General features: G+C 36.8%; 1 protein-coding gene across 2 annotated transcripts in view; it reads left to right on the top strand.

Annotated features, from left to right (window-relative positions):
- Positions 1-23538, top strand: part of RSF1 (remodeling and spacing factor 1) — a 169600-nt gene extending 146062 nt beyond the window's left edge. Inside the window, exons 10-16 of one of the 2 annotated variants that reach the window (XM_079929758.1) lie at positions 1906-1960; positions 3145-3254; positions 9388-9455; positions 10893-11100; positions 12769-12989; positions 15269-15457; positions 18220-23538. In XM_079929758.1, the coding sequence (XP_079785884.1) occupies positions 1906-1960; positions 3145-3254; positions 9388-9455; positions 10893-11100; positions 12769-12989; positions 15269-15457; positions 18220-18239 (871 nt within the window). In that variant the 3' untranslated portion in view covers positions 18240-23538. Of the gene's footprint in view, positions 1-1905; positions 1961-3144; positions 3255-9387; positions 9456-10892; positions 11101-12768; positions 12990-15268; positions 15458-17563 lie in introns of both variants that reach the window. The other variant, XM_079929757.1, reaches the window with a different exon arrangement.
- The last annotated feature ends 1515 nt before the right edge of the window (positions 23539-25053 follow it).

Raw genomic sequence — 25053 nt, 5'->3', positions numbered from 1 at the left:
ATGTTTCAGTCCATTCAGCTGATATGTAAATGTCCCTTCCTGGACTTGGTGCCAGAAATTATTGGGAATTCAAATAGCTATGTACTTCCAAAGTACTATTACTAGTGCTTTGCTAGCAGAGAGTTGGATTTAATCAGGGTTGGAATTTTCCAGGTAATATAACAGAGGGAAGGAGAGAAAGAGACAAGGAATTTGAGAGTGTATGCAAAGGAGTATTTGTAATGATGGACCATGGAGTCTAAGCCAGGTAAGGGGGAAAGTAAGGACACAAAGGGAGTGCCGGACAGTGAAAAAAGGGTAGGGTCAATGGATAGAGCTCCCACTGGAGTCAGGGAATGGTTGAAATCAGTGTAACAGAGGGAGTGAGCTGGAAAGTGAGTCAGTAGAAGTCAGAGAACAGGTTCCTTGAAATTGAAATTTTAGAAAGGGTGTGGTTATTGGTAATAAGGTCTGGGCCCAATATGATCATTGAGCTAGGTGGTGAGATAGAATGGAAGATGTGACTTTCCGTAAGATTACTGAGCAAGAGAATGCCTTGATGAGAAATCATACCTACCGTCAAGATCTTACTCAGATATTACCACCTATTTAAAGCCTTCTCGAGTTTCTCAGCTCTTCAGAGAAAATCCATTCCTTTTTCTCATTTCCATTATACCTGTTCGTAATGGACTACAGTTAGCTGTTAAATAATTGTGAGGGCAAGAACTATGTCTCATTTACCTTTCGATTTCCAAGCCTGACACAAGTCAAGACCTAACATGGAACATGACTAAGTGTTTTTTCCATTGAGTTGAGAAGAGAAATAATGGTCAAGTGAAAATAGAGCTTTTGAGGAAACTGATACCACAATAAACTTGGTTAATGTAAAGAGGGACATGTCAAACATATTTAATAACAGAGAGCTGAAGTTTTGAATTATCCACGTAGCCTTTCCTATTAATTTCAGCTAGTACTGTTCTTCCTTTCCTAGTTTTTAGTTCATTAACTGTACTAATTTTTTTAAATGTTTTGATTAAAATAACTTTATTTTCTTACATGCCAGTTTTATTTAATAGCTTCATAACCCATCTCTTAAAATGACTATAAAATTCTTGTTAGCCCAGGGTTTATGGGGCAGTAAAGGCTGTGTTCTAAAGGACCCACACAACTGGATCATTAATGTCCTATATGGGACATCACAAATAAAGGGAGGAAGAGTGGTTACTATTTCTGTTTAGTTGAACATACACTGGCATGTATGTAAAAGCTCAGCTGTTCTTGGTGTATTTGAATTAACTTTGGGAGAACCAGAGAAAGCTTCTGTTCTGTATAGCAATTCGTTGTGTAAAATTTGTTGAATTAAAATCAACAAAGATTTCTTTGAAATGAAACTCTATGTCATTAGTGTCCATAAATCCACATTTTCTGGAGAAGTCTTCACTGGCTCTGAAGATATCTTTGTTGTAAGCATCCTAGAGTGCAGAGACATGTGGCTGTATTGCTGGTTTTCTTCTCTGCAAACAAGAAGTGGATGGTCTTAGAATCATTCACATACGATATTACTGAGAACTTCCAGCATAACAAAGATCCAGTTTGTCCAGAGTTGGTGTTCCATCTAATCACTTCATCAGTGAGTCACAAGCATGACTCTTTTCATCAGCTTTCCTTGTCTGTTTCACTTACAGGTTTTATTTTACCTGGCATAAGTCACTTCTAAAGCTAAGTTTTCATACCTTTAGGAAGTGTTGTGCCTGCCACAGATACCAATATTATAAGTTTCATGGATAATAACTAACATGTCTGTGACCTAGCTTCTGCTGTTACCATGAATCATAATTTTAGTATTATCTGTGTTAGTAATGTTTTCATAACAATTTTATTTTTAGCAAATCTCACTTTGTGTGCTTTTTTGTTTTTTACTTAAAGGAAAGAACGCTTGGTGTATGTGGGTATCAGTATTGAAAACATCATTCCTCCACAAGTAAGTTTCTGGTTTATAGCATTTTTAAAGAGGAGACTGCCAAAATTGTTCTCAAATTTAACTCACTTTATGTAATATGAGTGGTTTTAAATATATAGTATACCTATTTTATTAAAAATGAAAATTTAGCACCTTAAAGACATCACCCAGGGCTTCCCTGGTGGCACAGTGGTTGAGAGTCCGCCTGCCGATGCAGGGGACACGGGTTCGTGCCCCGGTCCGGGAAGATCCCACATGCCGCGGGGCGGCTGGGCCCGTGAGCCATGACCGCTGAGCCTGCGCGTCCGGAGCCTGTGCTCCGCAACGGGAGAGGCCACAACAGTGAGAGGCCCGCGTACCACAAAAAAAAAAAAAAAAAAGAAATCACCCATTTCCCTCATGATTAAAATTATGTGTATGCAGATAGCCCCAAAATGTAATATCACATCCAAACCAAGTTAAAGCTCACCCCACGGAGTTTATGTTCTATTTTTTTTTTTTTTGTACCCTAAATTGGGTAATTCGTTTTTAGCTTCTTTATGTGCTATTTATGTGAAGTGACTAAAAAATAGTTCAGGGAGATTTGGTTTTTAATTCCCTCCTTTGGGGGTTATCAGAAACTTCAGTTTGTGTTCTTACAGTTCAGTTTCTTTGAAGGGATACCATTGTTTTGCAGTTATTAATCTAATTTATAATTGAGAAAGCTATCTCATGAGTGAAAGTATATGTAACATGATATTCTTTTGAAATGAGGAAATTTTCTTAGTTTCATATGCAGTTTCATTCAGGCTTAATTAAATCACACACTGAAATAACCTGTCTTGGTTAGTTATTTTTCTGGAGCACCTTGCCCCTTTCTTCTTCTAAACCCATTATTTCATTTATTCAGCATATCTTTTGATTTATGTGTGTTAAGTTTCATTATCGGTGGATAGACTTCATCATGATTGTTTTAAAAGAGGTAATTATAAACTCACAAACGCATAAGTTTAATACAGAAGTGTTTTCATCCTTTGATCACCAATATTCTTTTTGATCTCTGTACTTAGTGTTGCCATGTTTATTCAGTTTTATGGGAATCATTTCACTTTTTTTAACCTTTCACATGTGCTGCCTAGATGGACATTAGAAAGCTGTTAATTCCAAGGAACTTTGTTCTGTTGTGATTAATAACCTATATACTTATTATCATATTTTTAAACCAGGAGCCAGATTTTTCTGAAGATCATGAAGAAAAGAAAAAAGATTCCAAAAAATCCAAAGCAAACTTGCTTGAAAGGAGGTCAACAAGAACACGGAAATGTATAAGTTATAGGTATGAAATCTGTGAGAATGAAGGAGTGGAAAATGTTTTTGAAACAACCTGACCCCAAAGTATATGCTTTTCCCATTACGATGACAGTGATGATTAGAAATTGTATATATATTTCTTACTTACCGTCTTTAGAATCATAGAATTTTAGAGCAGCCAACATCATCTTTTCCAAATGTAATTTGCTCGTGTTATCCTCTTCTGTTTAACATACTTTGTCCAATTTCTGTAGCTCTGGGGATAAGAACCGATGCCTTTAACAAGGCCCACAGGCACTACATAGCCTGCCCTGCACTTAGCCTTTCAGCTCCACCTCATCCACATTTTCCCTTACTCTCTCAGGTCAGCCACACTGTCTTCTTTCGGTCCCTTTGTGTAGACTGTTTACTTGAATTTCCCTCCTGTTTTTTACCTTGTTAACAATCCTCTCTTAATCAAACCCCTCTATTATATGCCCTCATAGCAACCAGTTTTTTTTCTTGAAAGTACTTCTATATTTGTAACAATCGTGATTTTAATTTTTTGATTAATATTGCTCTCCCGCACTATACTGTTAACATGAAGGTAAGTACCATGTCCGTGTTATGCATCCCTCTGTTCTTTACAGCTAGCATGGTGCTCCATCAGTACCTATTGAGAGACTCAATAAATATAGTCTGGTTTACCATCTGCCACCAGAAATATCAGAGAGAGATTTTTCCATAGTCACTCTGTTAGTAGCTAAACCTAGACTAAAACCTTATCTTCTAATTGTTTGTTCGTCTAGTGTTCTTTCCACGACACCACCCTGTCTCACTCAAATAATAAATAAATGATATTTTAATTATTTTAGACCATTGTTAGACAACACCAAAACAGTCTTTTAACTTGAATAACTGGAGATGGAAAACAGAGTTGATTTTATAGAACTTTAAGCTTGTTTCCTGTTTATAAACTTTTGTCAGTGATCATGAAAGAGTTCCCCTTGTGTAGTTTCTGTTGTTATTGTTAAAACTTTATTTTGGGTTGGCCGAAAAGTTTGTTTGGGTTTTTCCATAAACTGTTATAAATAAAATAAAATGCAGTAGGATCAGTAAGAGTAAAATCCTTAATATTTAGGGGAATGGTGTCCATCTTATTCCTTAAAAAAAAAAAAACTTTTTAAAAGTACCGTTTTTTAATAAAATCATTAAAACTAGTGAAGTCAAAACCTACTAATGGAAAGTGCAAGTGTTAAAGTCAATTCTACTAAAACACAACAAATGCATTCCTAAAAATTGCCATTGTGTGCAAAATTGCACAAAAACTATAGGGATTATGGGAAATATGGAGTTAGGGTCACACACTCAAAAACTTCATTAGTGACACATTAAAAAAGAAGATAACAATGGGAGTACCATTTGACACATCTTAAGTGGTTAAGAAATAACAAGTACTACAATAAATATGACATTTTATGTTGAAAAAAGACCTGAAGCTTGTCTGTGGAAGTGATTGTGAGGAGAGTTGCAGTTTGTAAATTATTGTGTAGTGGTAGAAGGAGAGTTACTTGAAATCAGCCAGAAACTTGTAATACCAGATGCAGATGGCTCTAGCTTATAACACACATGATGAGCTTGGGTAGCTGGTAAATATTTGTAAGATGTGTGCACGTGTTTGTTTTGTGTATTCCTACACAGCTGGTGCAGTTTTCTACATTTACCTAGTGTTTCTCACAAGGAAGATTATATATAAGCAAGTATGAAATACATGTTATGCTTGAATTATTTCCTAATATATCAGTTATGTTGGAACAAATTTACATTATCAGAACAAGCATCATAGGGGAACTGTATTGTCTTTCAATCCTGATGTAATTGTGGTTTTCAGTGGGAGAAGAAATTTGTTTTATTAGCATTTCATCTTGGGTATATACCCAGAAGTGGGATTGCTGGATCATATGGTAGTTCTGTTTTTGTTTTTTTTGAGGAACTGCCATGCTGTTTTCCATGGCAGCTGCACCATTTTCCATTCCCACCAGCAGTGTACAGGGTTTCTGGGTCCTCCACGTCCTTGCCAACACTTGTCTGCTTTTGTTTTTTTCATGGCGGCCATCCTAGCAGATGTGAGGTGATGTCTCATGATTTTGATTTGCATTTCCTTGATGGTTGGTGATGTTGAGCATCTTTTCATGTGCTTGTTGGGCATTTGTATGTCTCTTCTCAGTTTTTCTTTTTTCCTTCTGCTTCTTAGTAATTTTTTCTTTTTCTTTCTTTTTTTTTTTTTTGCGGTACGCGGGCCTCTCACTGCTGTGGCCTCTCCCATTGCGGAGCACAGGCTCCCAACGCTCAGGCTCAGGGGCCATGGCTCACGGGCCCAGCCACTCCGCGGCATGTGGGATCTTCCCGGACCGGGGCACAAACCCGTGTCCCCTGCATCGGCAGGTGGACTCTCAACCATTGCGCCACCAGGGAAGCCCCTAATATATTTTTTTTAAGTTTTATTCGTCATATTCAAGCTCTAATAAATACACCTAGAATTTACTTTGTACATGGGCTGCAATGGGACTGTTGTGAGGATAAAATCTAAAGCACTTAATATATCAACACAGAAAAGAAACCCTCCCCCCAAAAAAAAAATTTCATCACTACTATCATTTAATAATTGTTTATCGGATTATTATAGCTCCTAATAGAGGATGATGTCAAAGTTGACTGGAAGGAGCATTGGATTGAGGGCCAGAAGACTTCAGATTATAGCCCTCACCACGCCACTAATTAGCCATATATCTTTGAGTGGTTGGTCCATTTCCCTGGGTCTTGGTTGACATACCTATGATGGTGAACTAACCCAGATGATCCCTTCAGCTTAAAATTATATAACAGTAATATAAACTATGTTTTTTATCATAATATGTATTGTGTGATTCATTTATTTATACCCTGCCTAGTTCCCAAAAGGAGGTAAGGAAGATACACATTCTTATGTAAGGAGCAACTTTTTAAGTATAACACCAAACACAGAAAAAATAGTGAAAAGGAAATTTGATTATATAAAATTAAGAAAGACTCAGACAAAAAGCACTTACAAAAGAAAATGTTTGCTTGCAAAGAAATTTTGTAAAGGAGTTAAAATTCAAAAGGAATGGCTTATGCGTTTTTAAAATAACAGTGAGTATATAGTTTTTTTCATAGTGGAAATAGTTTTTCCACATGGTGTCTGCAAAGACTGTTGCATACTTCAGACATTAACATTTCTGAAGTCAAGGATAAAAAGCCATTTTTGTTAGGAAATCAGTTCCTTAAGAAAAATTAAGTTTCCATGTATTTTGAAGACTAGAACTAGACAGCATGATTTGTGTTTGTTTGTTTATTTGAGAGGGATGCTGACTGGGGATGGGATGGGCACATATTTGTAATGATAGCAGGACAAAATGTCAGTCTTCCTGTCTCAAAACTTGAAAAAATAAGCAAAGGTTAAAGGGGAAATACACTTTGGGGACTTCCCTGGTGGTCCAGTAGTTTAGACTCAGCACTTCCACTGCAGGGAGCATTGGTTTGATCCCTGGTTGGGGAACTAAGATCCCGCATGCCATGGTATGGCCCAAAAAAAAGGGGGGGCGAGGAATACACTTTGGATAGAAATAACTGCAACATATGACAAAGATGTTAAAATCTTTAATACATAAAAAGCTCTTACAGATCTGTAAGGAAAGATGAATATACTGGCTAATAAAATGGGGAAAGGACACAAACCAGTACTTGCGAATGAAAAAGGAAAAATGACCAGTAAACATGAAAATAATATTGGCTTTACTGGGTATTCAAATTAAAATTAAGGAACAAAATAATTTTGTTTTTCCGTATTAGCAAAAAAATCTTAATGGTAAAATTCACTTCATGGTTGTATTTTAAATTGCTACAACCCTTGAAGAACAATTTGTATGCCTTTAAGCCAACAATTTTATTTGTAGCAAGAATACCAGGAACAAACCTATAATCCAACAAAATCTCATAGTGGAACCAAGGGGCATCTCACCAAACAAAAGAAAAGATAGAGTTATGAAAAGATACTGAGGAATGGTAGAGTTTAGATGAAATTTAAATGAAGAGTAAGGCTCAAAGCAAAGCAGGACTGTGAAAGGGTCAGTATCATATGTGTACGGCATGGTAGACACAGGGTCCTATTTACTTGAAAACAATGAAGATAAGAGTGTGGAGTGTTGTGTCCAACCCCTTATCCAAACTCTGAATCTGGAATGTAAATCAAGGCTGCTTATTTGTGTTAAAAGTGACTTAGATCCTCTAGGCAGGGGTGGGTGTTTCATTCTTACTGCTATAATTTCCTTTGTCCAAGGGTTCTGATGGTCTCTGAATTTAGAAAACAGTGTCTCAGTAAGAAAGTAGTAGTGGCTCAAAGAAATAGATTGTTATGGCACTTTACAGCTGCATCTTGTCCTTCGGAGAAATCCTGTTTTCCATTAACTTTATATCTGGCTGTATCTGAATCTGTTATTCTAGCCTGATGAATAGATACACCGATTTTTACTTTCTCAGAATTTATCTTAAGGAAAAGCTAAGCTATATCTATAAGGATGTTTTTCATAGCATTGTTTATAATCATGAAAAATTGGAAGTAAACTGTTGCATGTAAAAATATGTAGAAGAAGAGTTCTTAACCTGAAACTTGTGAATCCTCTGAAATTATATGTAAAATGTTATGTTTGTGTAGGTATATATTTTCCTAGAGAGGAAATCTATAGCTGTAATGAGTTTCTCAACTCAAAAGGCAAAATATTTGGCTATTAGTCATTGTTTTTTTTTTAAGGATTTTTGATTTTATTCTTTTTTTCTTTTTGGCTGCGTTGGGTCTTCGTTGCAGTGTGCGGGCTTGTCATTGCGGTGGCTTCTCTTGTTGCGAAGCATGAGCTCTAGGCTCGCGGGCTTCAGGAGTTGTGGCACACGGGCTCAGTAGTTGTGGCTCGCGAGCTCTAGAGCACAGGCTCAGTAGTTGTGGCACACGGGCTTAGTTGCTTTGCAGCACATGGGATCTTCCTGGACCAGGGATCAAACCCGTGTCCCCTGCGTTGGCAGGCGGATTCTTAACCACTGCGCCACCAGGGAAGTGCTGGCTATTGGTCTTAACTCTGTTGTTAATCACTGTGTAACTTTAATCCAATGCTGTCCAATTTACTGTGGTTATGGAAATGTTCTGTTACTTTGCTGTCCAATATGGCAATCAGTAGCCATGTCACTGTTGAGCACTTGAAACATGGCTAGTGAGGAACAGCATTTTTTAGTTTAATTATTTTAAATATAAATAGCCACATGTGGCTAGTAATTACCATATTTAGCATGATCTTCAAGTCACTTTATCTTTTGGTCACCTCAGTTCTAAAGTGAAAGGAGTTTTGTATGTGAATAAATCTTAGGAATCATCTAGTCTTGGTTTTTTGCTTTAAGTTGGAGGAAATAGCCCTTGTGAGATAAAGTATGTTTACCTAGTTTTAAAATTCTGACCATCTGTATATGAATTTCAGTAATAATAATAATAATATAATCTTTAATAACAACAGTAGTATACTTCTCACACTTAGTATTATTTCTGGAACACGAATTTTGTTCAGTTTACCTTGTCATATGATTTGTATAATCGGGTTGGCCTGTGGGCCAATCCAGCTCACTGCCAGTTTGTGTATAGCACGTGACCTAGGAGTGGTTTTTACATTTATAAATGGTTGAAAAAAGAACCAGAAGGATAAAATTATTTGAAAATTACATGAAATTCAAATCACAGTGTCTATAAATAAAGTTATATTGGAACACAGCTACTTTTCATTCACTTACATTGTCTGTGGCTGATTTTGCACTACAATGGCAGAGTTGAGTAGTTACGACAGAGATTGTATAGTCTACAAAGCCCATTACAAAAATATTTGTTGCTGCCTGGTATAGGTGATCTTTGAAAATGAAAAACAACTTAGAATTAGATACTGATTTACAAAACTCTGTTTTACCAAAGAAATTGAGGTTAACAGGACTGAGGTGGTCTAATCCAAGTCTCACAGCCCCAAAGTAGCAGAGAGCAGTTTCACATTCAGCCCTTTTTCACTTCAGAGGCAATTTTCCTAACCCATATGCCAGGACAGGCTGTAATGTGATTGTTGTATGTATTTTAGATTTGATGAGTTTGACGAAGCAATTGATGAAGCTATAGAAGATGATATTAAAGAGGCTGATGGAGGAGGTATGTGTTTATCATTCTCTCTTTTTCATCTAACTCGGCCAATATGTTAACTAAAATGCCCTGATTAGAAGCAGTGAGCAAGCATATTTTCTTATTCTCCTCAGTATGTATCACGATCACTACTGATGTTAACTGTCTGAGACTGAAAATAATCTCTGGACACGGTGTCAATGTATAGACTCAGAGCTTCTAATTATGTTAAAAGTAGTATTATTTTGTAATCTGATATGAAACATAAATGTTCCTCCCTAGGTTAAATGTTCTTCCCTAGATTAAAAAATTTTCTTCTGCTTCCAAACAGAAAACTTTGCTGTTGTCTTTCCATTTTTAGATCACTGCTGCTACAAAGTCACAAAAATTATGGATAATCAGAATCTAAATGATTGCTTTAAATTAAAAATCAATTTATTAATTTCATAGTCCTTAATGGGTGACATTAAAATAGAAGAATTTGAAGATAATTTAATTAAAGAGCTATGTAGGAAATCACCAGTGCTCCAGTGTTTTTATGAAAGCTCTAGAAAGGATTAATAATAAGTAGGCTGTTTGTAGTAAAACTGAAGAAGTCACTAGCTTTTCCAGACATGTGTGCCTTATGTATATCTTTGCTGCTAAATTCTCACTTCCTCTGCCCTGCAAACACAGTTTAAAAAAAAATTTAAAAATGGATTGGCCTCTTTCTAAAGCCACATCCAAAAGACAGCTTTCAAGAAGAGATTCTTTTTTTTTTTTTTTTTTTTTTAAATTTATTTTTTACTTTTTGCTGTGTTGGGTCTTCATTTCTGTGCGAGGGCTTTCTCTAGTTGTGGCAAGGGGCGCCACTCTTCATTGCGGTGCCCAGGCCTCTCACTATTGCGGCCTCTCTTGTTGCGGAGCACAGGCTCCAGACACACAGGCTCAGTAGTTGTGGGTCACGGACCTAGTTGCTCTGTGGCATGTGGGATCTTCCCAGACCAGGGCTCGAACCCGCGTCCCCTGCATTAGCAGACAGATTCTCAACCACTGCACCACCAGGTAAGCCCCAAGAAGAGATTCTTGAGTGACTGCTGATAGGTATGAGGTTTCTTTTTGGGGTGATAAAAATGCTCTGGAATTAGTGGTGATGGTTGCACAACTTTGTGACTATACTAAAAACCTATGAATTATACACTTTAAAAGGGTGAATATTATGGTACATGAATCATACCAAAATTTTTGAAGAAGCAAGTTCTCTACATAGTAAACTTCTATTTAGTAGGATAAACAAAAGAGAGCTCTGTCAGCTAAAGATGTGAGAAAATTGCATATCTGTAGGAAGAAAATAAAGAAATCGAATGAAAATCTGCTAAGGACAATCTGTAGATATTAAAGGGAAGCTTTTAATAAACATATACTTGTCTCTCTCTCTCCCTCCCTCTCTTCCCCTCACCTGCCCTACACCCTGCCCCCTGGACTCAGGAGTTGGCCGAGGAAAAGATATCTCCACTATCACTGGCCACCGTGGAAAAGATATCTCTACTATTTTGGATGAAGAAAGAAAAGAAAATAAACGACCCCAGAGGGCAGCTGCTGCTCGCCGGAAGAAACGCCGGCGACTAAATGATCTGGACAGTGACAGCAACCTGGATGAAGAAGAGAGTGAGGATGAATTCAAGATCAGTGATGGGTGCGTGGTCTGTCAGTAGATCCCATTCTCTACGTCCAGGCTTGAACAGGCCTACCAGATAAGCTCGGCCCTGCTCTGATGGAGCTTTTGTTCTTCATGCACATAGACAATCTGTTTTCAGTATACTTTAAACAAATTCAGCGATGCTGATTTTGGTTCTTTCTAGATTAAAACGAAGTTTTATGGGTTGTTTGTTTTTTGGGGGTGGCCCACACGATGCAGCATGTGGGATCTTAGTTCCCCAACTAGGGATCGAACCCGTGCCCCCTGCATTGGGTGTGCCGAGTCTTAACCACTGGACCAGGGAAGGGAAGTCCCTATGCTTGTTGGTTTAATATTCAACATTGTATTTAAATTTCATGAACAGCAGTTAGCGTTCATTTGTGGTGTACCTCTGTGTCACCTTCTGCCACCATGACCATGAGAGGTTCCCAGTCAAATGTGAGAAGTGGACAGGTATGAGTATTTAGAAACTATTCTCTTGTGACCCATAGGGGTTTGGGTTGGGGCAAGTAATTCAGTATGGAAGATCAGGAAAGGCTTCCCTGCAGAACAGGTATGGAAAGAATACCACAGAGTTTCTCCTCTCATTGTTTAGTGGAGGAAACAAACATATAAACCACAAAAAAGTCATGCTGCATGATTGCTACTAAAACATAAGTCAGGGTACAGAGAAGGGCCAGATCAATCCAGGGAGGTCAAGGAAAGCCTCAGAGTAGAAATAAAGCTTTATCTGAAATGTGAAGAATGAATTGGGCAGATTGATGAATTTGAGATTAGAAGCAGTGAAGGAAAGAAAGTATTCTAAGCAGAGAAATCCTGTCCAGGGCAGCCAGGCATAAAACGTCATAGAATATTTAGGAAACTCCTGGTGTGTCAGGATAGAAGAATTGAGGAAGCAGCGGAAAGTGCCCTGCTGGAAATGTGGCCAAGACATAAAAAGGAACCAGATGATGGAGTATTTTGTTTGTCATGCATAAGAATTTGGACTCTTTCCTGAAGATGATGAAAACCCACTGAATGGTTTTAAATACCAGACTAATATGAGGTTTATGTTTTAGAAAGATTCATCCTGGCATTCGTTCGGAGGATTTACTGAGGGGAAATGAGTGTAGAGATTAAAGAGACTTTGGGGAATTGCTGTAGTAGTTTAGATGGGATATGAGAGCCTGAACTGAGAAGAGGTATCAGGTTTGAGATATTATCTTTATGCGATAGACTCGGGAGGAATTAGTCCTTGATTAGATGTGAGAAATGAAAAGGGAGAAAGAAATTAGGATAAATACCATGTTTCTGCTTTGAATTACTGGATGGGTGACAGTACCAAATACCAGGCTAGGGAACCGAAGAGAGGAGTAGGTTAGGAAGTAATGAGGTCACTTTTGGGCATGTTGAATTTGAGGTATGTGGAGGACTTCCCAAGAGGCCAAAACAATTTACGTACAAAAATCAGCATCCATTCATGTTCATAACTCCTTCAAAAAAAAGGAGAGGGGGCAAAACACCTCTTCATTTTATAAACAGGGAAACTGATACAGTTAACTGGATATTTTACATTAAACGTTACTTAATAATTCACTGGACTTGTTAGAATCTGAACTCAGAACTCAAAAACGGGTTCACGGTTTTAAGTGTACCATCATAATTCATTTGGTTTCTCTTGGACAGATCTCAAGATGAGTTTGTAGTATCTGATGAGAACCCAGATGAAAGTGAAGAAGACCCACCATCTAATGATGACAGCGACACTGATTTCTGTAGCCGAAGACTAAGGCGACATCCCTCCCGGCCAATGAGGCAAAGCAGGCGTTTGCGGAGAAAGACTCCAAAGAAAAAGTACTCCGATGATGATGAAGAGGAGGAATCTGAGGAGAATAGTAGAGACTCTGGTAAAAATAATTTGTATCCACATCTCACCAAGTCAGTAAATTCTTATGACTTCTGGAATTAAGATTTCTTAAAATAAAATTCCATTCAATTGTAATATAAGCTTTCTGATGAAACTTTGAGTTCTATTCTTATGATTCACCACTAATTAAATCTTTCACATAAAGCACATCTGAGAAGGTAGATGCAGATGGATATGTTAACTTCATGCCAGACTCATTTAGGATTGTGATGAATCCTTTTGGTGCCAAGTGTTTCCATGCCTAGACTTTACCTTCATAGTGTTTCTTGGGAATCATTCTTAATCTGAGAACATTTTTCTCAGATGTCTAGCTATTAGAGAAAGATCACCAATTATCTCTAACATTTACATCATGATCAGTGATTATGATTGTTAGTTTTTATAAATTATCAGTGGTTGACGTTATTATAGCTTATGCTTATCTCTATTATCTAAATAAATAGTGAGAGGCACAGCAGGTAAAAGAACAGATAGGAATGCTTTATGGGATTAGCAGATAGGTAGCTGTCGTCTTACTGAGGAAGTGCCACAGACAGGAGTATTATATCCCCAACTTGGGCCAGGCTTGTGGAGTTCTACATAACTACAGAACAATATCAGAATCAGGAATTTTATTGATAAAATACTATTATCTAATCAACAGTACGCATTCAAATTTTATCAGGTGTCCCAATATTGTCCTTTATATAAACATCTTTTCCTGGTCAAGTATATAGTTCAGGATTACATATTGCATTTATTCATGTCTCTTTAGTCTCCTTTAATCTGTAATATTCCTCAAACTTTGTTGACTGTAGCATTTTTGAAAAATACACACTAGTTATTTTGTAAAACATACCTGATTTGTGTTTTTGTATCCTTGTGATTAGATTCTAGTTACACATTTTTGGCAAGAATATCACAGAGTTAATGTATGTCCTCCAGGTCTCTCTATTATTTTCCCTTTGTAATTAATAAATAATTCATAGGAAGATATTTTGAGACTGTAAATATCCTGTTCCTTATCAGATGTTTCACCCATTAGCTTTAGCATTTATTCATGAGTTTTCTAACTCCTTCCTTCCTTTTATATTTAATACTTGGTGTTCTGTAAGGAAGAGCTTTCTCTTCTCCCCTATATATTTATTTCTTTGTATCAGTGTGGACTTACAGATTCTTATTTCAGTCGGTGGATATGATATGTTACCATCACTATTTTGATACACTTTGCCCTAGATTTGGCCAGTGGGGACCCCTTTAAACTACTGGCTAGCTGTTTTGAAATATTTGAAATCCATTAGAAAACAAAGCTAGATATGATGATTCAGTGGAATTTGCTAGCATTCCTGAAAAACTGCTCTGACACAATGCCATAGTGTGACTTTGGTTTATTGATCAGAGGTGACATGACAAGAATAGTGCTATTTAGCAGTGCTTTGAAAGTTAAAGTAGTCCCATGAGCTGTATTTAGCAGATTTTAATTCCGTGTGGAAAAAAGGCAAAAATATAACTCCAGTTCTGTACTTATTTGAAACAGGCTCATCAGTTTTTTGTGGTTAGAAAGTTTAACCTCTGCAGTACATTGTGAAGCTATGACTGTAGCCGTACAGCTACATATATATAGAAACAGCAGATTATCATGAGGCAAAATAGTAACTATCCACCAAGAAGAGCAGTTGTGGCAGCCATGCAGCTCACTGGGTAGCTTTAGGTTATATGAGATAAGGATTATGTAAAAAGGGTTTGTTTTTTTTGTTTGTTTGTTTTGGCCGCACCGCAGGATCTCAGTTCCCCCACCAGGCGTTGAACCCAGGCCCTTGGCAGTGAGAGTGCAGAGTTCTAACCACTGAACCGCCAGGGAATTCCCTGTAAAACATTTTTTAATCTTGAGGATTGACTGCTAATAGGATACATCTGTGAGGTTTGGCATTAAAGCCCCCCCAGATGTACTCATATTATTAAGAAGAAAATGAGAGACATGAAAGTTACTGTTCATTTAAAAGTTATGACTGAACTCTGCCTAATAGCTTTATATTTTTATAACCTAAGCTAACTACTTTTCTATTTAGTGGAATTAAAATTTGTACTTGATGGGACTTCCCTGCTGGCCCAGTGGTTAAGACTCTGCACTTCCAATGCAGGAGTCCCAGGTTCAATCCCTGGGCAGGGAATTAAGATCCCATGTGCTGCATGGCACGGCCAGAAATAAATTTTTTTTAAAAAAATGTGCTTGATTTCTTTTTCCTTTCTCTCTTTTTTTTTTTTTTTTTTTTTTAACAGAAAGTGATTTTAGTGATGGTTTTAGTGATGATTTTGTAGAAACTCGTCGAAGGCGGTCAAGGAGGAACCAGAAAAGACAAATTAACTACAAAGAAGATTCAGAAAGTGATGGTTCCCAGAAGAGTTTACGACGTGGTAAAGAAATCAGACGAGTTCACAAGCGTAGGCTTTCCAGCTCAGAGAGTGAAGGTAAGGAATAGCTCTCCAGTTTACAGAAGTTTGGACAAGGCAGCAGTACAAATTATAAAGTGAACTCAGGATGATGATTCTGTACCATTTCTTAGAAATTTAATATAACCCGTAATATCTTTGAGACAAAACCCTTTACTTTATGCCTGGTCAACTTATAGTTTAAATAACTGATACTTGATAAGATACTAACTTTTAAGGTCTTCATTGTAATAATTAAATTCTTCATTGAAACTAGAAGAGTATCAGAAAATTATGATCTGAACAAGATTTCTTCTGCTCCCTTATTATTTACGGCCCTCATTTTGAAATAACCTCCTATGTCCTGAATACCTGAACAGTTCCAAACCAAGGGTGCCTACTGTCTCTCTCCACCATAACAGTGAGCTTTAGTTGGTAAACTTTTATTTCTTAATAGCTTTAGCTGTGTCCCATACCAGAAGTACAGAAAAAGATCTAAAATATGAACTTGTGATATCCGTTTAGTCTTTGTAGTTATTCCAGAGTTCTTCCCAAGTTCATTTTAAATGAGTCTAACCCTTACCTTCCCCCATTTCTTTTTTATATATTTAATTCTCCATTGTTTATGGTCTGTTTTGAAGATTATTTGCTTTCATAGATCCTTGTCATTTAAGTTTGAGCCCAAGCCAGGAGAGCATGGGAAAAAAATGTTTGGATATGGGAGATTAAAGGAGGGAGGTAAACATCTGGGTGAATGTATATTTATCTTCATGTGTCATTAAAGACAGATATAACTTCATTAATTCAACTATTAAAAATAAATACTTACTGAACTAGTCACTGTCCATGGCCCTGGGAATAGAAGAGTGAAAAGAATAACCAAAAACATATAACTCTGTCATGTAACTCTTACTTTAGTTGGGGGAAGAGAGACAATAAACATGATAAATAAGCAGAATATATGATATATTAGGTGGAGATAAATGCTACGGAGAAAAGTAAAGGAGAAAAGGAGCGTAGGTGAAATTTCAGATAGGGTACCAAAGGAATGCCTCACTCAGAAGACAACATTTTAGTAAAGACCTGAAAAAAATGTTGATACCCACATGTGATTAGTGGGTACCATATTAGATAGTACAGTAAACCATTGTATAGACTTTGGAATTTATTCTGTGTGAGATGAGAAATAATTGGAGGATTTTGAGCAGAGGAGTGATATGATCTGACTTACATTTTAATTTGCTATGGTATCTGTATTATGAGTACATTGAAGGGGACAGGGAGGAAATCTAGGAATCTAGTTGGGAGGCCATTGAAATAGGCCAGGCGATGATAATGGTGGGTGAGACTAGAGCAGTAGCAGTAAAGGGGTGACAAGCAGTCAAATTATGGATATACTTTGAAAGTAGACCCATAGGATTTACTACTGGCTTAGATGGGAGAAAGAAAGGAATCACGGATGACTGAGCGATTGGAAGAATAGAGTTGCCAATAACTAAGATGGTGGAGACCAGAATGGCGCAGGTTTGAGGAAGAAGTTTAGGAGCTTGGTTCTGCCTGTTTAGAAATCCAGGCATAGATGTTGAGCAGGCAGTTTGACACATGAGTCTGGAACCTATGGATTGGTTGCCTAAAACAAATGTGAGAGTCATTGGCATATGGATGGTATGCAAAGCGATGAGACCAGGTGAGTCAAGTATAAACAAGAGAAGACGTTTAAGGACCACCAAGGACATTGAATAACATGGAATAAGAGTTAGCGCAGTATTTCAGATGTCCTGAATTGGGTGCTTAGTTTCTTTCCTTATCAGTATGTTTACATGACTCCCTAATTTGAGGGCTAGTGGGAAGGAGTTGCTTAGTTTGTGACCAGCCTATCTTCATTTAATTTAAGGATTCTGCTCTTTCCTAAAATCACGGGCAAAGTATACTGTGAATCACATTGGGCATTGTTGTGGGACTGAGAGGAGAGAGAAATAAGGCCAGTTATTGAAGGGAAATAGTTATGTACAAGCAAGTCTGAAAGCAGGACATGGGATGAATATGGGGAGGAAAAGGAGAATTACTTAAATCTGTTAAAGGAGAATTACTTAGCTCTGTTAATGGTTAACTGTGCCAATGGCTTAAATGTGCTGTTTATTCTAGAGAGCTATATATCCAAGAATTCTGAAGATGATGAGCTAGCTAAAGAATCAAAGCGGTCAGTTCGAAAGCGGGGTCGAAGCACAGATGAGTATTCAGAAGCAGATGAGGAGGAAGAGGAAGGTAAACCATCCCGAAAACGGCTACACCGGATCGAGACAGACGAAGAGGAGAGTTGTGACAATGCTCATGGAGATGCAGATCAGCCTGCCCATGACAGCCAGCCCAGGGTTCTGCCCTCAGAACAAGAGAGCACCAAAAAGCCCTATCGGATAGACAGTGATGAGGAAGAGGACTTTGAAAATGTAGGCAAGGTGGGGAGCCCTTTGGACTATAGCTTAGTGGACTTACCTTCCACCAATGGACAGAGTCCTGGCAAAGCCATTGAGAACTTGATTGGCAAGCCAACTGAGAAGCCTCAGACCCCCAAGGACAACAGCACAACCAGTGCAAGCCTGGCCCCCAATGGGACAAGTGGTGGGCAGGAGGCAGGGGCACCAGAAGAGGAGGAAGATGAGCTTTTGAGAGTGACTGACCTTGTTGATTATGTCTGTAACAGTGAACAGTTATAAGACTTTTTTCCATTTTTGTGCTAATTTATTCCACGGTAGCTCTCACACCAGCGGGCCAGTTATTAAAAGCTGTTTTATTTTTCCTAGAAAACTCCACTACAGAATGACTTTTTAGAAGAAAAATTTCAACAGACCTTGAAGTCTTTCTGTGAAGTGACCAGTTTTGAACTTTGAAGATAAATTGCTGTAAATTCCTTTTGATTTTCTTTTTCCAAGTTCATGGTCCTTGGTAATTTCAGTCGTGGGAAAAAAATCTTATTGTAACAACAAAGATTTGTATATTTTTGACTTTATATTTCCTGAGCTCTCCTGACTTTGTGAAAAGGGTGGATAAGAATGCATTCCGAATCTGTGAGGGCCCAAAAACAGAATTAGGGGTGGGAGAAAGCACTTGTGCTTTAGCTTTTTCATATTAAATATATATTATATTTAAACATTCATGGCATAGATGATGATTAACAAACTGCTTAAAAGTTCAAGTCTGTATTATTGCAGTTTGAGAGTTGTAGATAACATCATACATAAGTCATTTAGTAACAGCATTCATGAAATCAGCTTGTTTACTATTGGAGATAACCACACTTAATAAAGAGACTGAAAAAGTACCATCGTAAAAAACTCTAACCTAAGTTTCTCTTATAGCGGAGTTTGTTGTTTAAAAAAAAAAATCATCTGAAAAGCATTTGTACAGTAAAATGTATAATGAAGCTTTGACAACCAGATTGTGCTAGTAAAAAATTTTTTAAACCAGCTTTATGCAGTGGTGATGAGGTGGCCTTTAATATGCTGTCATGGAGAATTATTAGTGAAATGAGTGTGGTCTTCATAAGGACCGGGTGGACTGTAAACTTTGCAGATAGTGTAACTCTTGTCTTCTGGCCACTTAATATTTAAATATCTGAAATATCATTTTAAAACAAGTACATCTATACATAACATACATGAAGAGATGGATGCTAAGCTGACCGCAGTATTTTAGCACATTTGTAGAAGGGGAAAGGATTTTCAGGTGAATTTTAACTGGTCTATTCTTGCCCTTAGTATCTACTTCAAATTGAAGTCTACAAACAAAGCAGTTCCTTTGGGAGGTTTTTAGTTTGAGTTTGTGTGTGTGTGTGTGTGTGTGTGTGTGTGTGTGTGTGTGTTGAAATTTCCTATCTGCCTGGATATATTAGCAGGGTTTGAATGTAGTTTTGGCCTTTGGCCATTAGACTTCTATTAAAATTCATTAATAGTCACACGACCAATATAGAATTGATTGAAAACCGCCAATGTACTTAATAGGTATGACATCCTTTTCAAACATCTCAACACTTTAAAGAAAGATAAAGCCCTTTGTTTCAAGAAAAAAGGGGTTTGTAACTAACTAAATATCTAACACATGTAATTGACACTAAAATATGAACTTGTCTTAGTTTCTGTTACAGCTGTAAAATTTCAGGCAGAGCCATAAATAACATTGTACAAAGTGTAGCACTTGTGATTAAACCTTGCCTGTCAAATTCTGAAACCTTCAGCCATTATTTCTGTGAATACTTTTGCCCTGGGATTGGGTTTTCTGTTCCAGTGCTGTGTCTGTTGCCGGCAATGGACACACCATATCTGCTGCTGGCCCAAGGAACTTCATTAATTTTTCTTTCCAAATTAAGCATTATATGTGCTAGTCAGTGTGTAGTAAAGCACTTCTCTTTTTTATTATTAAAAAGCTGGCATTAGACTTGCATTATAAATACCTCTCTAGAAACTTTATACTCCTTTTCCTCTCTCCACAGGTGTTGCCCTTAAATCTTATCTTTTGGCCTTGAAAGTTTATAGCTGTTGTTTTTCACTTGTTGGTTCTTGGTTTTTTTTGTTTTGTTTCACTTTAGTTCTGTAGTACCTACCCATTGATATTTTTGCTTTGATTCTAGCAGTGTATATGTATCTGTATAAAAAATAAAAGAATGAAAGCAGCCTAAAAATAGGATGCACCAATAGCATGTGGTTCCAAGCAAGTTGTGATTTTTATTTTGAGACAGTGTTCCACCAGAAGGGAGGGAAGGGCTTACATTCACAGACAGTAAGTAGGGCTATGTAAGGAGCCACATTCACTTACCAAGCCTGCTTTCTGGCTAGGTTTGTTTCATTTATTTGAAAGTCAGTTAAGAATGTTGGCCTTTTTAACTATCTAAAACAGGCAGGCAATAGAAGGATTCCTATTAATGCAAGGTAAGTGGTTAGAATGAGCAGGTGGCCTATCCTGCCCCCAGTCTCCCGCTACCATTTTAGTCCCGCTGGGTAAAGCCACTAAGGTGCAGAAACTCCCATGTACCCTCTCTCTACCTCTGGACACACCAGCTTCTGCTTCAGCCTATTAGTTTTCTTCAGTTAAGCAAATGACAAGAAGTAGTATTAAATGGGTAGATTATTTATTTTACAGGATGCCTAATGTGAAATAAGGAGTTCTTTTTACTCTTCTGCTATAGAGAGCAAAAGGTAATTTTTATCTTAGTAAGGACTGAGTATTCTATTTAGCAAATGTCCCACTGACATTGATACCATTTTTGCTGCCTGTTATTTACCAAACTTGAATTCAGTGTTTGTGAACTTGATAGTGTTTCCCTTTGAATTCCCTTCACATTCTGATTAAACCAGTTAACTATGCTTCATCTACAAAGAGTGCAATCTAAGCACCTGATAGTTACAAATTGCTATCATGCAGGTAGGTTAATTATGGCTGATTAAATGTTGAACAGTTCAAAAACAATTCTGCTGCTTGGTGTTTAGATTCAGTCCCTCAAAGAGTCTGTGGTTGCTGAAATACTAACTCTGAACATGCTTTGAAGAAGTTTAAAAAGAACAAAATGTAGGAAAAAGTGAATTTTCTATTTCCAAAGACATAATTCAGTCATTAGGAACTGGACAGAGTATAGGAAAGCAGCAGTTCATCTAGAGTTTAGAACATTTTGGATCCTTGTAATTAGAGTACTAACCATGGATTTAGGCTCCCAATAGCTGCCACGTAATAGAGTCCTTTAATACTTTAAACCCCCTTTTTGGAAATACAAATTGGACTCCCAGTATCAAACTCCACAGTCTATAGCAAATATATTAAGGGGAGATGTAGTTTAGTACTCAGAATATTTAGTTTGCAGTTTCTGTAAAGGTTTGAAAACTAGACAAATTTTCACAAAGCAGAAACTTTGAATTAAAATACGTGAAAAGAACTGAGACTGAAAATAACATGTTTTGGCTTTGTAGACTTGTGCTGATGAAATAGTGTTTCGTGTAAACGTTTTCTGTTGTTGGCACATTACTAGAGAATGACGGCAGCGACATTCTCAAGAATATACCTGATTTATTGAGGTCAGGTTTCCTTGACACATCTTTTTCCAGTTGGTCAAGGTTGCAGATTCCGAGAATTAAAAGGAGTTTCATTTAGAATAAATTCATGTCTACTGATAATTTTTTTTTAATGATCTACCAAAGAATCAAGGACTTCAAATGCTAAAGAAGTTGTTGAAAAAAAGATTTTTAAATAAATTAACAGGACATTACAAACTCCAGTTTTTACTTTTTGGTTGATAGAACCCATCCCATAATATGCATTTGGGCAAAGAACATATATTAAGAAAAATGTAGGTGTTTACTGTTATTTAGAGTTTAAAAGGTGGGGAAATGTTAGCTATTTTTAAGTGGGACTGATGTTTCCTCTGTCACAAGGAATGCCTTTTTAGCTTATGTTTGTGGGGATAAGAGATGTTAACCGTTCGCTAGTTCTACCATACAATTGAAAGGAACCTAATGAATTTACAAGTTTAATATTCAGAAAAAGTTGTGAACTGCCCTTCACCAACACAGTGGAACAAACAGGTCCCTGATTCATGGCATTGCCTCACAGTGATAGGACAAGTATTCAAAGACCCAGATCTTTTTTTAAATGGAATAAACATATATATGTATGTGTGTATATATATATATAAATTAATATGTATATACATATCTTAGATGTTAGAAGAAATAAAAATGAACCCTTTGAAATTATTTGACACTATAAAAAATAAGACATAATTGTAACTGATGTGAAATTATGAACATCATTTAATTACACAAAGCCTAGAGAAAAATAGTGAAGTTCCTCTTCTTGGTTTAACATCCTGGTTCTCCCAAGAAGCAAGAATGCCAAGACTGCATACCTTCTGTATCTACCTAGTCCTCTGCTTAATATCTGTTATTAAACTTTCTTAGAATAAATTCCATTCCTATTTTATCCACCATTCCCAGTTTGTACCTGTAAACCTACCTTGGAAGTGGCAAGCTAACTGCTGATTTACTTCATTGTTTTTATACCAATCCTGAAAGACAAGACCCTTTGCTATCAATGTATTTAAACTGAGTTATTTTGTTATGTGTATACTTAATAATTTGTTTTCAAAATATTTCACTCTTAAATTATCATTAACATTTTGAGTGCCAAGAATTGCTAAGTAACTATGTAACGTATATTGAAGATTGTCATTCTCCAGCAAGCAAGCAGTCATTAATAAGCAAAAATGTAGTGCTCTTGGTATATAGCTACTCTAGATGGTACACTTGACACTTTTTAAAAATTCATATAAACCCTCTCGGAAATTGATTAGGATATGATTCCATTAGTGAATTTTTTCATTTTTGTCACGTAAGCTCAATTTTTTTTCATTTTATGTTTATACCATTTTGCTCTGGGAAATGCTGCAAACCCAATTCTGACACATTGTAGTGATTTCAGTTAAAGATTTTTATTTTAATAACTAAGATGTCTATCCTATGCATAAATTATATGAGAGGGCATAACAAATTATTGGACAAGTAGAAATTTATTCATTAAGCTCCTTAGACATTTTGAATGAGAAAAAACATTTTTAAAGGAACTACATTTGTGTTTTTTGCCAAACCGGTACAAGCTAGAAAATGCACTAGGGACTGAGTGACCTGCCTTGTTCATTTTGCCACTGGATGATGTAAGTTAAGAATGGAATTGTTAACCCTAACTATATATTTTCTTGACTTTCATCAGTTTCTAAAGAAATCTAATTCAAGTGTTTGGGATTTTGTTTGACATGTATTTATGAGTTCTGTTCTTAGACCAGGAGCTAGCTGCATGTCGTGCTTATGAATGGCCCAGAACACAATCATTGGGAAACTTAATGGCTCAAGACCTTCTGAATCATTTAACTTATTTTGTATGTTGCAAAAAAAAAAAGTTTATTTTGCTTGAGAGTCACATTTTTTTATAAATGTACAGCTTTTAAGGGAGGGGAGGTGGAAAAATACCCTAAAATAGGATGTAGATTTTTACAATTGTGTTTATGCTAGAACATCTACAGGTGCATTATGTAATTAAACCTAAAATTGTTTAAAAATTTGTGCCATGGTCTTTTTCATTATCCTGCCCTTTAGCAGAGTTGGTGCACATCAGTACTGCTATATGGACAAGCCTTGAAATTAGGCTAATAACCCTGTCTCCAAAGCTTTAAGATCATTGCATGAAAATTACACACACACACATACGCACATATACACACATGTAGACATATATACACAGATCTAGTTTATATTAGTGTAAATTTTCAATTGAAGAACAGCTATAATGGCCCAAATTTGGCAGTTAGCAGCATATTCTTTAAGTGCGTGATTTTCGTGATGCCTAACTAGGGTATTCTCAACGTTGGTCTGATGTTTTGTTCTCGTATCAAAGTAGAGTCTTGATAATGGTATCTGAATTATAGCTTGCCCAAACATGCCAGGAGGTTTTGTATACACCTTGAAAGGATGTGTCCTGTGCTGGGATGGGGGGGTTGGGAGTGGAACAGAGCTTGGTTTCTTTTCAATCTGTAAAAGAAGGAGAAACTAGAATTGTTTGATTTGGTTCTTGTAGACTCAATTCAGTAGACTTAATTCCACAGGAATATTTGTCTGCTGGAGGCATGGCAGGAAGGGATATCAGGTTCAAATTCCAATTCCCTTCTTACTTGATAAAAAGTATTTTGAAATCTTGTAAATCTGCTGATTCTAGCAGCCTTATATGGCACATTTTACCATAAGTTATATTGACACCTCTGTTTAAGTGCCATTACTTTTTGCCATCTGATAATTTACCATTCTAATTTCTCACCTTTGTAGCGCAAGTGTATTCTTGTAAAGAATTAAATCCATAAACTTCTACCTAAGTTACCTGTATCTATTGTCAGTTAATGTAGGATGTCAGTTTCTTTGCTCTCCTCATCCATTCAGAAATGAAGCCTGGGAATCATTTATTTCCAGGCAAAGAATACAAATTCCAGATAAGAATTTGTAGATGGCTTATGTTAGATTTTCATTTTAATTTTAAAGTAGTAGCTAGGATCCAGGGAGTGTTTAATCAGAATGCCTCTTGGATTGCTTTATTTTCCTATGCATAAAAAATTATTCCTGGAATAGGTTCTCAGAATGCTTTATTTTGTTTCTAGGAGATGAGAGCTAAAGCAGAAACTCCAAGATTAGCATAAAACTCTTGAGGTAATAAGGAATGTGCTAGTAGTTAAACAGGAGAAGCTGGCATGCTCTCTGCCACGTATGACATACTGCATGTATCGGGGGGGGGGAAGAGATTTGAAAACTGGAAATGTGATTCCAATAATGCACAAAGTAAATTTTGTGCATAGAAAATATAGGAATTCCTGGTAGCTTAAAGCTTCAGGGGTTAACTGCAGTGTATGAACACCTAGTGTGTTAGAATTGCAGTGCATAGTTGTTTAAATACAATATTCCTTGTTAGTGACGACCAGAATACATTGTGGCTCATGCCAATATTTTTGTTAATGAAATGTTCAGTGTCTCACTATAGTCTGATCAAAACTCTTGGTGTTTTAAGATAGGCCCAAAGCTATTTGATGGCTATTGGCCTAATTGTGTAAATTTTCT

The sequence above is a fragment of the Stenella coeruleoalba genome (assembly GCF_951394435.1).
Source record: "Stenella coeruleoalba genome assembly, chromosome: 8".
Taxonomy (NCBI): domain Eukaryota; kingdom Metazoa; phylum Chordata; class Mammalia; order Artiodactyla; family Delphinidae; genus Stenella; species Stenella coeruleoalba.
This window is presented reverse-complemented; position numbering and strand designations above follow the sequence as displayed.